This window comes from Chenopodium album, chromosome 26, assembly GCF_948465745.1.
Source record: "Chenopodium album chromosome 26, dcCheAlbu1.1, whole genome shotgun sequence".
NCBI lineage: Eukaryota > Viridiplantae > Streptophyta > Magnoliopsida > Caryophyllales > Amaranthaceae > Chenopodium > Chenopodium album.
In genome coordinates this window covers 12018090-12032106 of record NC_137859.1, presented here as the reverse complement: position 1 = coordinate 12032106, position 14017 = coordinate 12018090, and the positions used below count along the sequence as shown (strand labels likewise).

The window sequence follows — 14017 nt, the reverse complement described above, 5'->3', positions numbered from 1 at the left end:
TTTCATAAGCGCCGGATACTCCCATTCAAAACGTATTTCGTTTATTTACAATACACTGGTACTTCGAACACTTAAACAATGTTATCATAATGATACATTCTGCATCATGCAGACTAAAAATGAACAAAGTGATCCCGGTTTCCACGAGAACACAAATCATCAAGAAAATTACATTATGTTACTCTTTATTTGCATAAAGAAAATACTTACAGGTGAAACCTAGCATAGGCAACACTTATTCGTTCCCTGAGGATGTAAACATAATTATACATCAGAGTAAGCAACAGCTTTCAAGGTCCACGAAATGTCGCAACTGCATCTGTGGAAGAAGGCTCATCATCTATTGCCAGGGGAACAGACTTAGCCTGGAATAACAAGCATATGTTAAACCTTCAGTTGTAGTCAAAATTTAACTATTACATTAACTATTTTCGTAGGGAATGCGTGATGCACCAGTTTATAAAATTTCTCTACTACTTCATATTATATAATTTTTCAGAAGAATGCTACACTCGGTGTAATAGTTCCAGGTGCACAGTGTGAGGTGAAACATGCTTGAATACTGCTTATATCCAGAATTATCACAGTAGCCTGTCTAGCGAAAAGGGTGACCTGATAATTAACTTGCTTTTCAAGATTTTTTGATGGAATTCTCTCTAAGCACAGATTACAAGTTTGAAAGGCACATACAAACCTGAAAGCAGAGATAAAAATGGGACAGATAAGGCACTACAAAGACATGGACAGAGAAGAAATGAACTGACCAGATCACGGAACTTCAAAATGTAGAACATCTCAAGATAACGTCGAGTCTCTCTTCTCTCCAATTTAGAGACATATTTCCAAAATCCATATACTCCTGCTAGAGTCATTAACCTTTCAGAATACTTTTGCCAGGTATACCTGCAATTTAAAACACAAACCAAGTAAGCAACCTGCCTCTACGCGTGCTTTTAAATATTATTGATGGCTTGATGCTAACCTTTCTTTGATCCTTTGCAACCCTGCATCAGAAATTTTATTCCAGTAGCTAGGATCCTCACTGCATTTTGCAAAAAACTCAGCCATCTTCTGTGCGACCTGATCAGGATGATATGGATCAATATGAAATCCTGAAACACCATCTTCTATAATCTCAGAAGGACCACCATGGCATGTAGCAAATGTTGGTAGACCACAAGTCATTGCTTCAACAACTGTAAGCCCAAATGCTTCATAAAATGCAGGCTGCAAGTCATAAATAAAGCATTCTATGAGTTTTGGTGATAAGAATTTATGCTATGACTTTGATTACTGAAAGTTTGTCACAGTAATTTTAACGGGAGTTCCAATTTTTGTAATTTAATACTTCATCTTGCCTATATAACCAACATATAGATTCCCTCAAAAAAAAAAAAAAAAAAAAAACCCAACATATAGATTATATCGGCGTGTTATATGAGCACTTGTTCAACTTTATTTGGTAGAATATAGAAAAAATAAAATAGCGATACAGATAAAATGTAGAGCATACCTGCACAAAAATACCTCCTTTGTCACAGATGTAGCGATAAAGTTCACCATTTCTTACTCTATTAGTTTGAGAAGCTATCCAACGGAACTGGCCATTCAATTTGTACTCCTTGATAAGATTGTGCATTTTTTCAATTTCAGCAATCTCTTCCCTGTCATTTGACTTCTTTACATCATTGTACCCAGCAACCACAACCAAGTTTGCCAGTTCCCTGAGTTTAGCATTCTTTGCGTAGCACTCTACCAGTCCTGTTATGTTCTTCACACGGTCTAGCCTCGCCATGGAAAATATCATAGGCTTTGAGGTATCATCAAGAATACCACTGCAATGATGAAAAATGGTAGATAAGCAATACACATAATTTGCATGTCAAGCTGAAAGACATAAAGCTGACATTAAGTCTATCTTTATAATTTTAGATTTTCCTTATGGTTTAATATAAACATAGGTCCATATACATTTCTCTCTGAGGCAACAAATTCTGTTCAAAAAACTAGACACATAGCAAATGTTGAGTTGTTGTGATACCTTAGTATAACCAGAGAAAGGGGAAAAACAGTCACTTATTTTCCAAGATATGAACAACGTCCATAAGCATTTCAAATGCTAGTTGCATGTATATTGGTAAGGTGATTGATGTAAATAAAAAGGGCAGGAGCTTACATATGTTCATCGTTCTGTTCAGGATTAAATAAGAGATCCTCTATGAAGCTATGAAGTGCAGTTAGCCGGTTCTCCTTCTCTGAAAATGGGAAATAGATGGTCATGTCGGCCCCTGGTGAGACAATATTAAACTTGGGATCAAAGACATCAATCCCATGAACCACCCGATACAACCCTGGCAAAGTGAAGGCCTTGTGGCTCTCATATTGGCCGACAGTATTTTTCCTGAAAAAAGAGTTATTATTTAGGTAATTATTCATTAAGTAAACTTAAGATCACAGGTAAAAGTTAGAAGCACATTTTTTAGCTATAAAAGCTTTACTAGTAATCTTCAACTCCAGAAACAGAAATTAACATACAAAACAGTAGTATCAACAAGTTACAACATCTCAAGTCTTTATCGGAGAAACTTGATCAAAAAATTTATTTTAATAGAGAACGGAGGCCAAAACAAAAAATGGGAAAGGGCATTAGAATTTGCAACCTAATGTACCTAAGATCTCAGCAAGTCGGCATAACTGCAACAAAAACTCCTTTACAGTAGGGTGACTAGCTGAATGACAGGAAAAAAATAATCTAAACATTTCTCTGGTGCATCCTAAAAGTAGAATGTGATTAATTTATCAAAGAATTCTGAGTCACTCAGAGGTTAATATATCAAGTTTTACAGAGGAGAATATACTTAAGTTAAAAGTCTCTAAGACAACAAACAGCTTATAAGATTTCAACACACTACAGCCTTATTAACAAATTATACTTATAATAGGCGTCATAAAACAGTAATAGTGCAAGAAAGTTGCCACAAGGTAAGACAAGCCTCTTGAATTCAGTTAAATCAACAGACAATAGTAGATCAGGCTTGATGTAAAGTTCGAACATTTTCCTTTAACCACTAAACCACACATAAGATGCAATTACTACACTCAATTACAAATGACCACATGATCTGGTACAAGTTATGAATGTTTTTTATTTATATTTCACAGTAATCAAACAAGTCAATGACCTGATGTTATTGCATGGGACTGTTAAAAGTGACAGTTTTGTACTTACGTTCCAGCTATCTCTTGGTACGTGCTCGTTATGATAAAATCAGCATGATTCATTGCCATCAAGTCAGCTGTGAACTGGCAAGAGAAATGGTATTTCTCCTCAAATTTTTTCCAATAAATATCAGAGTCTGGATATTTGGTCTTCTCCAATGCATGGGCTATATTGCACTGAAAATACATAACATAGAGAAATGAATATGAAGAAAAAAAATATCCCTAAAAAAAGAAACCAAAAACTAAATTATAAGGCTAGACCTGGGTGACACCCATCTTGTAGGACAATAAAGAAGCTACAATATTCCCATCACTGTAGTTTCCAATTATCAAATCTGGACGACCCTGTAACTCGCCAATAATTTCTCCAGCTGCATCCTGAAAAAATCATAACTCACAGCTTATATATGATTGTGAATAGCATATGAACTCAATAAGAATAACCACGTGCGCGCGCGCACACACACACACACAAAATATTCTAATTTGGCTGGTATACTCTGTCAAAGGAAATGGGCCATGTCCATATTCTTATCTATAATTTTTAAGTTGGATAATTCCATTAATGAAAATTCTTTGGTTCTTCACACATTACAGCTATCGACTGGATAGTGTTATGGGGATTTTGAAAACCTTAAACTATATCTTATCACAAGTTCAGAACACAATGAAGAACTAAAGATCAAGAAGGATTCATCTGGTAGAACCACATATCAATGGACCAATGGAAGGCTAGCATATAGAATTTCATGGAGAAATTTGAATCACTAAATAGATATATTATAAATGGACCAATGAAGCAGTGGAATTCTAGCATAAGTTACATCTGGTATGGATGATGGGACTTCCTCGGAGCTGTATAGAGAATGGATATTATTTACCATTTCCAACGGTTACATGAATGGAAATATATGAAGTTAGCATCATGACATGCAGGGGATCATCTGAGCGATTAACACAGTCTGAAACTATAAGTCATATTTTAATAGGCTTATGCCAGTCAAAAATGTCTATTGGCATATGGTAGTATGGTACAAATAATGAATAACATAGTAATTGGCAGAATAATCTATGTCTCAACATTACCGCCTCCAACTCTACATTAAAAATTAAGTTCAACGGTAATAACTTTGGCATTTGACCAGTCACTTAAATCGACACACATAACCAGTGAGTACTTTGTACTTAAAAGGCTAAGGATACACAACACGGCAGCAACATACAAAGTTCAACAAATATAGCAGCACCTAAGTGCATATAACATTGACAAAGAATCAAAACCATGCATTGATTGCATTCAGTAAATCAGTACTAGTAAAATGTCAGGAATCAGAACTGTACTATCATTCTAACAAAGTAAAACTAGACATTTGCAAAGGTTTGGAGAGGCAAAATCAATTATTCAAACAAAAATTAAAGCTTCATTTCCTGTAATGTTGATAAATTTCCTTATTTTAAAGGTATAATAAATTTGCACACATAATTCATGCAATCTACATTCTAGCAAAGGTCAAAGGAAACACCTTACAAACCTAAGTTTTCTGAAAGAGCACATCTTTCAAAATCCAACCCCCACCACATCCAACCCATTGAAGACTTGGCAAGAAAAATAGTTACACATTAAGTAACTAGGAGGCAAAAAGCTAGGTAAGTGAGCATGTCATTCTGCCACAATGATATATCCCAATTTAATCCATTGCAATGATATTCGTGAAACAGTAACCACATATTTCATATCTCATTTACTTATCTACTTTTGATTTCAATAATCATTAGGATGCCATTATGTCATATCTAACAAGGACAGACAGGGTTATAAAACCCCAACCATTATTCCTTTCTATTCTCTACGTAATGCAGGCAAATTAATAGAAACCAGTCTCTCTTGCATGTAATGGAGACTGGTATCAAAATTGAAGTTTGGTTTTGTGAGAAGTTAGTGACTGGTATCAAAACATGAATGAGATGCAGATTTGTAAGTCATTTTACTGACAGTAAGGAGTTACCTCAGTAAAAGTTTCTAGATAAGGCCAGACATCAAATCTAGATATCCATTTACGAAGAATTCCTTTTTCTGATCGGAAAGGAACCCTCAAGATACTGGCGTACTCCGTTCCACTGACTTTTTCCAAACGCTGGTTGCATGTGGTCCCTTTAGCATCAGGAATCAACCGAGTCACCTAGAAATAGAAGAAGATCAAATTTATTAACTACAACCACCACTTTGTTGTCCCCCCCTCCCTGGAAACAGATGGGCACTGGCCAATGGCCATTTAATTATCCTATAAAGTATTAGCCCAAACTCTAGGCTTAGAGAACTACAGTCTTACAATAAGAATTCTTGGAGTCACATCCAGTCCTTGCTTCTTTATTCGTTGTAGCATTTCATGTTCCAATGCTCGCACTTGATCAAGAATATATACAATCTACAACTCGAGCAAAAGAGCAGACAGGTTAGCACTGTTTGCACATATTACAAAGCAGTGTATCCAAAATTAAAAAGGCGAGCCTTGCCAAGGTGCAAGGTGATAGAGGCCAAACACAATTTAGCCTAGGAGAGTTGAATAAAAAGAGGTGCAGCCAAGGAAAATCTAGGCAATTTTTTTTTTCACCCATAAAGTGTGACTCACTTCATGAGGCGCACCATAGTGCTACAAGCCGCACAAGGATCTCTATCACGGTATCACCTCAGCGAGTCAGTCAGTCAGTGAACCTCTGAGCCTTTATAGATTATATTTATTTATAAACATTCTTACAAAGTCTATCTAAGCTAGAGGACATAATCTACTGAAACTCCCAACCTCAGAGCAATACCTATCAATTCAAACTATAATAAAGCAGAAATTAGCTTCATACCTGCCCACCAGTGTCAGGCAAGCCCAGTACATGTGCCTGGCCAAAGTATCCATGTACAGACAGAATAACCACATTGAATACCATGGGAACTCTTCCAAGAAATGTCTCTAATGTGGAGGGATCAGGAGCCTGAAGGATGTCTAGTAGTAAATGCATCATCTCTAAAACCCTTTCTGCAGTGTCTCCCCAACCTCTCTCAAAACCCATACCTTGGAGTCTGCATGCACATGGTAAATAGTGGAATTATAAACTCAAATCAAGCAAGCAACTCTTTATTTGTGGGAACAGTTGAACTCAGATAAAGACAAAAGTGTTTAAGAAGACATGCTAATTAGAAGGCATATTCATGAAACAAATTATTGCATACTCAAATTCAAACTCAGAGTAAGGTGTATCTGGTGGAAGCTTGGTTAGATGATCCTCAGCTTTAGACAATGCAGACTGAAGACGAGATATAGTTTGTATCCGATCATTCAACATCATGACCTGCACAATCACTTGCAAGTTACCTAGAGCATCCTTTACACCAAGCCAAGCATACAAGCAGTGGCTGGTATTATTATCCCCTTCATCCGGAACTAATGTGGTCACTTTGCTCTGACCCTTCATAGTTAGGGACATAATTACACTAGATGAATTATTTCTTATTAGTAGGATTATTGTCGCACTCCCCACTACCTAATCAGTAAAGCAATTTGGAAAAATCATCCACAAACCATTATTATTTAAGAATTTGTGTTAACTTTTCCAAACATTCTAAAATAGTACTTCGTATATGTGACTAGCATTTCCGGATAAAGGGAGTAACATTCATGTTCTAGTCATTAACATTCTCAAAATAGTGGACAGTTACAGTGTAACTTACAACTCCTTTGTGTTTGTGAACTCGAAGGAAATTAAGTAACGGCTCCAAGCAGTCTTTATTGCGAAACATAATGGATGATAGGTGTCTGTTGAGGAACTGAACACCATTTCCAATTGATGAAGAACGTGTTGGACGTGGAACCGACTCATTGAAAGGCTCAAAATCAAGCTCAAGCGTATAGTGGTCATCAGCCCTATCACACAATAAATGTATTTGAATATCAAGACATGAATTTAACAATCAGATTCAACAAATTTTAAGATCTTACACTCACTTTCCATCCTCAAGTTCTTCCTTGAAGTGGAGATACTCAGATACGGTTAGCTGCTCCACATTAAGTTCATAGACATTAACACGAACATATTCCCAAACTCCAGGTCTTGGACGGAGTGCTATAGCAACAAAGGGAGGAACGACTATTGCTTCCTACCATAAAACAAAACCAAACACATTAAAGATTCACATAATATAATAGGCTAAATCATCAGATATCACTGTCAAAAGTGTCCAGCAAATAAAAAACACCTTCCCTTGTATGTAATTATTCTTATAAATTTCACATAAATATTTATTGGAGTACTCAAATAACATCTCGTCAAGCTCCAAATCACCACCTCCGATCATTAAGTCCTTAACCTCTCCATAGTTTGAGAACATCCAAAATACAACAAAAGTATTCTACAAACTTAACATTACACAAATAGAATAGTTAAATAGAATGAATTAGCATATAGTACAAATTAATTTGCCAATTTGGATGTCTAGTTAATACTTCATCCGTCAAAATTTAAACTTTTCGTTTGACTTTGGTGGTCAACTTTTAATTTATTTTACCAATAATTAGTTAAAATTACTCAATCACAAATTAGTGACACAATTGTTACACATATTCTCTTAAGTAATTTATCAAAGTATTTTTGGTAAATTCTGTGCTAGTACTAGTGTAGTACCACATAACCAGAAAAATCAGTGGCCAAAGTTCATTCCCAAAAACTGTCAAGTGCTCCAGTCAAACAAAAGGTTAGAAATTCCTAATACCCAAATGGAAAAAGATTTGCACCGTTATGATCGATTACAAGCCAACATTACTCAAAATTTTCCAACGACTTTTGAGTTTCGACTACTCCGTATTTTGTTAAAATAAGTAACAATATCCACATCAATTTGAACCCCTTGGCACGTACAACCAAAACATTCCAAGAGATAAACCAACAAAGGTACTAACGACGTCTCATTCGCTACATAAGTTTGTTCAGTTTTGGCTACAACTTTTGTGTACTGTTCTCCATAATTCAACAACATTATAGACAAATCCCCAATCATGCGCCCAAAGACACGTAAACGATTTGAAGACATTCTATCGGTCCCTTCAATTATTACTGTAAAAAAAGTTCATCTTAAAGCGGTGGTGACACACTATCTTACAAAACCCAAGTTTGTCTCTTATTAAATGTCTTAATTCAAGTACTAAGGATCCAGAAACATCATTTGCCACAACCATATTCACAAAGCGAGGTACGTATTTAAGTACTCCCACCGTCCACAAATAATAGTCATATTCTAGATGTTCGGACAAGATTGTCACATTCACTCAAAACATACTATAACAATAAATATGGTTAAATTTCCAAACATACCGCCACTAAAATGGATAAAATGTGTATGAACTATCTTACGAATCACTGTAAATTCCTTAATTATAATGAGGTAGGACGGGTGGGTGAGGGTGACATGACTATTAATTTGGGACAGAAGGAGTATAAAACGACGATCAGTTAATTCCGTACTAACGAAACAAATGGGTGTTTACAGAACATATTTTCATCATTAATGAAAACAGAGTACAATCAAAATCGAAGCAAAAAAAGATGAAACTAATGAAGAAAAATCACCTGGGCAGACCTAAGAACTTCACTAAAAGGACCATCTCTAAGAATTTGCTTTCCTTTATCTTCACCAATTATTTGTTCCAATGCATCAATCAAATGATGGGGTTGTAACAAACATTTTCCTTGTGCTACATACCTATATTATTCAATTATTCAACACCCAAAATCAATAACAACAAAAAAAAAAAAAATTAAATAAATCAATATGTACTTGGTACAAATATTTTCTATAAGAATCTAAAAATTCATACATTAATCATTATTAATGAGATCAATTAAACATAATAATATTGACTGACACGTGATTTTATCACACGTTCCTTTACAATACTACGTATGTAACATATTGTAGAAACACGGGTGTTTTTAATGCTTATAGATTGAATTAAGGGTTGCATATATCAAAACCGTTTAAAAAAACCCGAAAAAATCGAACCTAGAGAGAAGAGAAACAAGCTCGTTACGATGAACAGAGAGAGTATCCTGAACTCTCTCACGCATGCTAGGAATTTTGGTAAGCTTAGGAGCCATTTGAATTTGATCTGACTGAATTTAGCAGAATCTGGAAAAAACTGTTTTTGAAAGAGATGAAAAATAATATTGTAATGGTAATAATGATCAGAATTAGGGGAGGATAAATAAAGGGAAGCATAAAGAGGAGAGAGAAAATAAAGAAAGTGAAAGATGGCGGAATAAGAGAGGAACAAGTGGTACAATAAAGGATAACTTTGGGAAAATCTCACTTGCTAACTGTCGTCTGCGTGTTTCAATTTCCGGGTGCGATTATGACTGGCCAATTGTGGATCGATTCGGATGAGAATTAGTTTAGTTGGTTATTTTGTTCAATGCAGAGTAATACGAAGTTTTTTGAAATATTTACCATTGTTTAACTGATAAATAAAATAATATGAGACAAAGGAAGTATAAATAATATGGGACAAAGGAATTATAAATAATATGGGACGACATATGTACAAAATTTCATTTCATTGATACAAATGAATGTAAATTGATTTGGATGACAGTTGGTTTAGTTGATAACAGTTTTAAATAAACAATATGAGATGAGGGGAGTATAAAATTCTAATTCACTGTTCATAAAATATTAAGTACAGAGTACCAACAAAATGTGTACTCACTAAAGGTTACCAACAAAATGTTGACTCACTAAAGGTTATTACCTCGACTTTAAGGTTTGTGGTTCACACCTTTCCAACTGAATGTGATTGGGGTTAGGGTAAGCGGTATCTTATTTAAATTGTTAGAATTGGAACCGAAACATGTTGCAACAAATTAGAAACTGGAACCTATTGAGAGGTTCCTGGAAAATGAGTTCAAGGTACCTTGTTTCTTATATAAGTACTAAATAACTTTTTGCAAAATTATTTGAAGAAAATGTGGATGCTCATAAATTTATAACTTTTATATTCTACAAATTCAGCAAAGGAAAAGTAGTTGTTTAGAAAATTTTAAAGATATATAATTACAATTATTGTTTTTATTTTATTTTTAATATTGAACTTGTAATGGTATAATATGAGCTTAAGTAATACTCCGTATCAACTTTTAGTTACAGGGTACTGCACGGATTCTGATCTTGCGGTTTCTAATATGTTTTGATTGTGATTTAGGGTACCATGATATTTTTTCTCACCCCTAATTAGAACTGGTAGTTCTATATCCTCCTCCTTTCAAGTGCCCAACCTGTAGATATTAGAGTTGAAAAATCATGAAGATTAAGGTCGGATCAAGTTTCTTCATACCCATTAAAAAAGATAATCATAAAACATGGAGTATACAAGTATTTCTCAAACTATGTCCAGCATGTGGTATTGTAAATAATTAAGTAGTTTTATCTATTGATTTTCATTTTTAAGTGATGGTGATGGGTGAAATGATTACTTTTAAGATAATTTCTAAATGGTGATTGATGAGTATATCTTCACTTATCTAAACTTTTTTATTTTAAACGAGTAATTTGTTTCAATCTTGTAAATATGGGTCCTTTACCAATCAGTTTACATGGTTTGACAGCCTTCAAACTTGATTTTATACCTAAAAGCCTTCAGATCAATCTCTTCAAGTCTTCATAAACACTTCCAAACTCATGAGTCATATACTCATATCGTGCTCCTCACACCATAAATCACAACACATAATATAGATACTATACTACACATGACTCGGCCTAGAAAACAATTCTAGCTTTTTTTTTTTTTTTAATTTTTATTTTTATGTTAGAGAGTCATAAAGACAAAAGGTGATAAACGATCCCAAGATCTTTTGGAACTGGGAAAGCTCTACACTTGAGCTATCCCTCACTCTCAAGATGTTGATTGGTTAAGGTGGAAAAAAAATCTATCTATCTTCTATATAAATAAACTAAAGGAACAACCGATGACATCATATTGTCCACGTGGCAGCTTTATAAGAAAAATTTTCCTGCCTAAATAAAATCTAACGTCATTATATTTTCTTTGGTTTCAAATTTCAAATTTAATTTCTCCTACTCTCAATTTATCTATACTCTTTAATTTATTTATTTGTCTTCTATCACCAATTATTGGTTTCTAATACATCTTTCCCTTATGCGTCATCGAACAAAATACTTTGATGTATATTTTTTTTTTCTATGTTCCTGTATATATTACAAGTTTAAAATCATTTTTATTTGCTTAATTAAAATCGTATATTAAAAATCTAACTTTTATGTATATGCTTAAATTTTCATATTCGGTTTGTTCTTCTTCAAAATTAATTTTATAAAATTAGCATTTACAACTAATGGTTATGTCTCAATAATTTTTCTGATACGTAATAATACATAAAATATATACTCTATATTTCAAAGAAATCTGTGCATCGCACGGGACTAATCTTGTTGAAAGATTAATAGAATGTCCGCATATCTATGGTTTAACACTTTCACTTCCTAAAAATAAGGAAGAACCACTAAGGGCCTGTTCATATTTACTTAATTTCAGTTCAGTTCAGCTCCAATCAGTTCAGTTCAGTTCCAATCAGTTCAGTTCAGTTCAGCTCTTAATTTCCCTCTCACATAAAATATTCATTTCAGCTCAATTCAGTTCAGTTCAGTTCAGTTCCAATCAGTTCAGTTCAGTTCAGTTCAGTTTCAATCAGTTCAGTTCAGTTCAGCTCAGTTCAGTAAATATGAACATGCCCTAAATTAATAATTACCTAGCCTAGCTAGTTTAAATTTCAACAAAATACTAATTCGAAATTATATCAAGTAATGTTTACAGATGTTGAAACATGAACGATTTTAAAGCAAATAGTATATGTTGCCTAAGTTTCCCTTAATAAAAGGAAGAATCTAATACGAAGTAAGATGTAAATAAAGAGATAGAAATCATATGATCCATGACCATTGATGGGCATGGTTGTTTTTATTACTTTTATAACAAATTCCATTAAAAACAAAATTATAACATCCAATTAACGTTCTATCCATCCACCCATTTATTATTCATTTTGGATGAATTCATGATTCATATTGACCTTTTATGAAGAAATGAATTTTGTTTCTACAATAATAGTATTGTCTTTCATTAAAAAGCGAATTTGCAATAGTTTGCCAAAACTTGACCTTATTGAAAATTAGATAATACACCCGGGTGCACCATGAGCATGGTGCACCCGGGTAAATAAAAAAAGGCGGAAAGAACATATAGTGTTTGATAAAGAACATACCTATGTTTGACAAAGAACATACCTTTAATATGTTCTTTGAGTGTGATCAGTGTGTTCTTTGAGTAAAATTATATGTTCTTTACATTATAACTTATGTTATTTAACTTATGTTATTTAACATATGTTGATAGACATATATGTTTTTTTGTGTTTAATAATACAAAGTATGTTCTTTGAATTTGGCATGTATGTTCTTTAAGTTCGTAGTGACGCCCAAATTCTATTTTTATTATCATATGTCATATTTAAATTACTTTTATTATCGTATGTTCTTTGAGTTTGATTAGTATGTTATTTAGGTATTAACTATATGTACTTTACAATATAAATTATGTTCTTTTACAATATGTTATTTTGAAATTTGACATTGAAATCTTAAATTACTTTTAATTGAAAATAATATTAGAGTAAAAAAACTAAATTATTATGGGAATTTGAATTTTTTTTGGAGAGATAGAAAACTATTTTTTGGGGAAATAATATCTTTGGTAAGGATTTTTTAAGAGGTGATCAACATTGGCATGACTCGCATACTGACCCGATCCGGCCCGAAATAAGATGGGTTTGGGCAAATCTAAAAATGAATTTTAAGTTAAAACTCGAACCGGGCTCTCAAGCCCGAAAAACAGCTACTTTTCTACGGGTTTGGGCACGAGAAATTATGATATGGCCCGGCCCAACTCGATTTTTTATCACCTCTAAATTTTTTCCGTTAATAATGTGTAATTTTTCAGAAAATTTTATTAAGTTTTTATCTCGTTCTTTTTATTATATCTTTATGTTCTTTGGTAATGTATGTTTTTGTCAAATACAAACATGTTCTTTGTCAAATACATGTATGTTCTTTATGAAACAAATGATGTTCTTTCCGCCTTTTTTTTATTTATCCGGGTGTACGATGAGCACTGTTCACCCGTGTGTATAAACCACGGATTAGACCTTATAACTTGTTTACAAGTTTATATACAAATAACAAATTTCTGCTCAATAGATGTTTTCCTATTTTAATTTCTATATCTATTGACAGGAGTAACTGGTCACAAGCTCACAACACGACGTTAAAGACTTTTTAAATCAATAATAATAATAGAAAGAAGAAAATAATATAATTCCATTGATTGTTATAGCAAACAAAAAAATAACTTAATATGCATGTCATAATGTTTAAATATATCTTAACATGGTTTATTTCCTTCACAAAAATGCACATAGACCACAACATGATTAGCTCCCTTCCTTCTCCAAGAGAAAAATCAATACCAAAATGCTAAATTAATGATGGTTACAATTAAATGCAGGAATAGATAACACTAATTATAGATTACGAAATTTGTGCTAATTTTAGTGGAAAATATGATCATTATAACAAAATCTAGCACCTCCTATATTCTCTAAACTATATTTTTTTTGTTTTCAACATTTTGGTCTTTTATTAGTGTTTTAAACCCTCGGAATAATTGTTGCAAGGTCACCC

General features: G+C 33.4%; 1 protein-coding gene across 1 annotated transcript; it reads right to left on the bottom strand.

Annotated features, from left to right (window-relative positions):
- On the bottom strand, positions 1 to 9475 carry LOC145616241 (sucrose synthase). Its single transcript, XM_081670935.1, has 15 exons — positions 9269 to 9475; positions 8836 to 8968; positions 7218 to 7369; positions 6944 to 7136; positions 6446 to 6564; positions 6079 to 6295; positions 5553 to 5648; positions 5229 to 5402; positions 3484 to 3600; positions 3230 to 3396; positions 2177 to 2401; positions 1514 to 1835; positions 983 to 1227; positions 765 to 903; positions 1 to 365 (listed from the first exon to the last, which is right to left on the bottom strand). Exons 1-15 carry the CDS (start codon positions 9361 to 9363, stop codon positions 291 to 293), a joined length of 2469 nt encoding a protein of 822 aa, XP_081527061.1. The 5' UTR covers positions 9364 to 9475; the 3' UTR covers positions 1 to 290.
- Between the last annotated feature and the right edge of the window lie 4542 nt (positions 9476 to 14017).

Excerpts from the sequence above, each read along its gene's own strand:
- LOC145616241 (XM_081670935.1), bottom strand. The coding sequence starts at position 9,363 with ATGGCTCCTAAGCTTACCAAAATTCCTAGCATGCGTGAGAGAGTTCAG. Across the intron at positions 6,565-6,943 it reads TTCACAAACACAAAGGAGTT|GTCATGATGTTGAATGATCG; the intron begins GTAAGTTACACT and ends GTGATTGTGCAG. Across the intron at positions 904-982 it reads TTGCAAAGGATCAAAGAAAG|GTATACCTGGCAAAAGTATT; the intron begins GTTAGCATCAAG and ends TTTAAATTGCAG.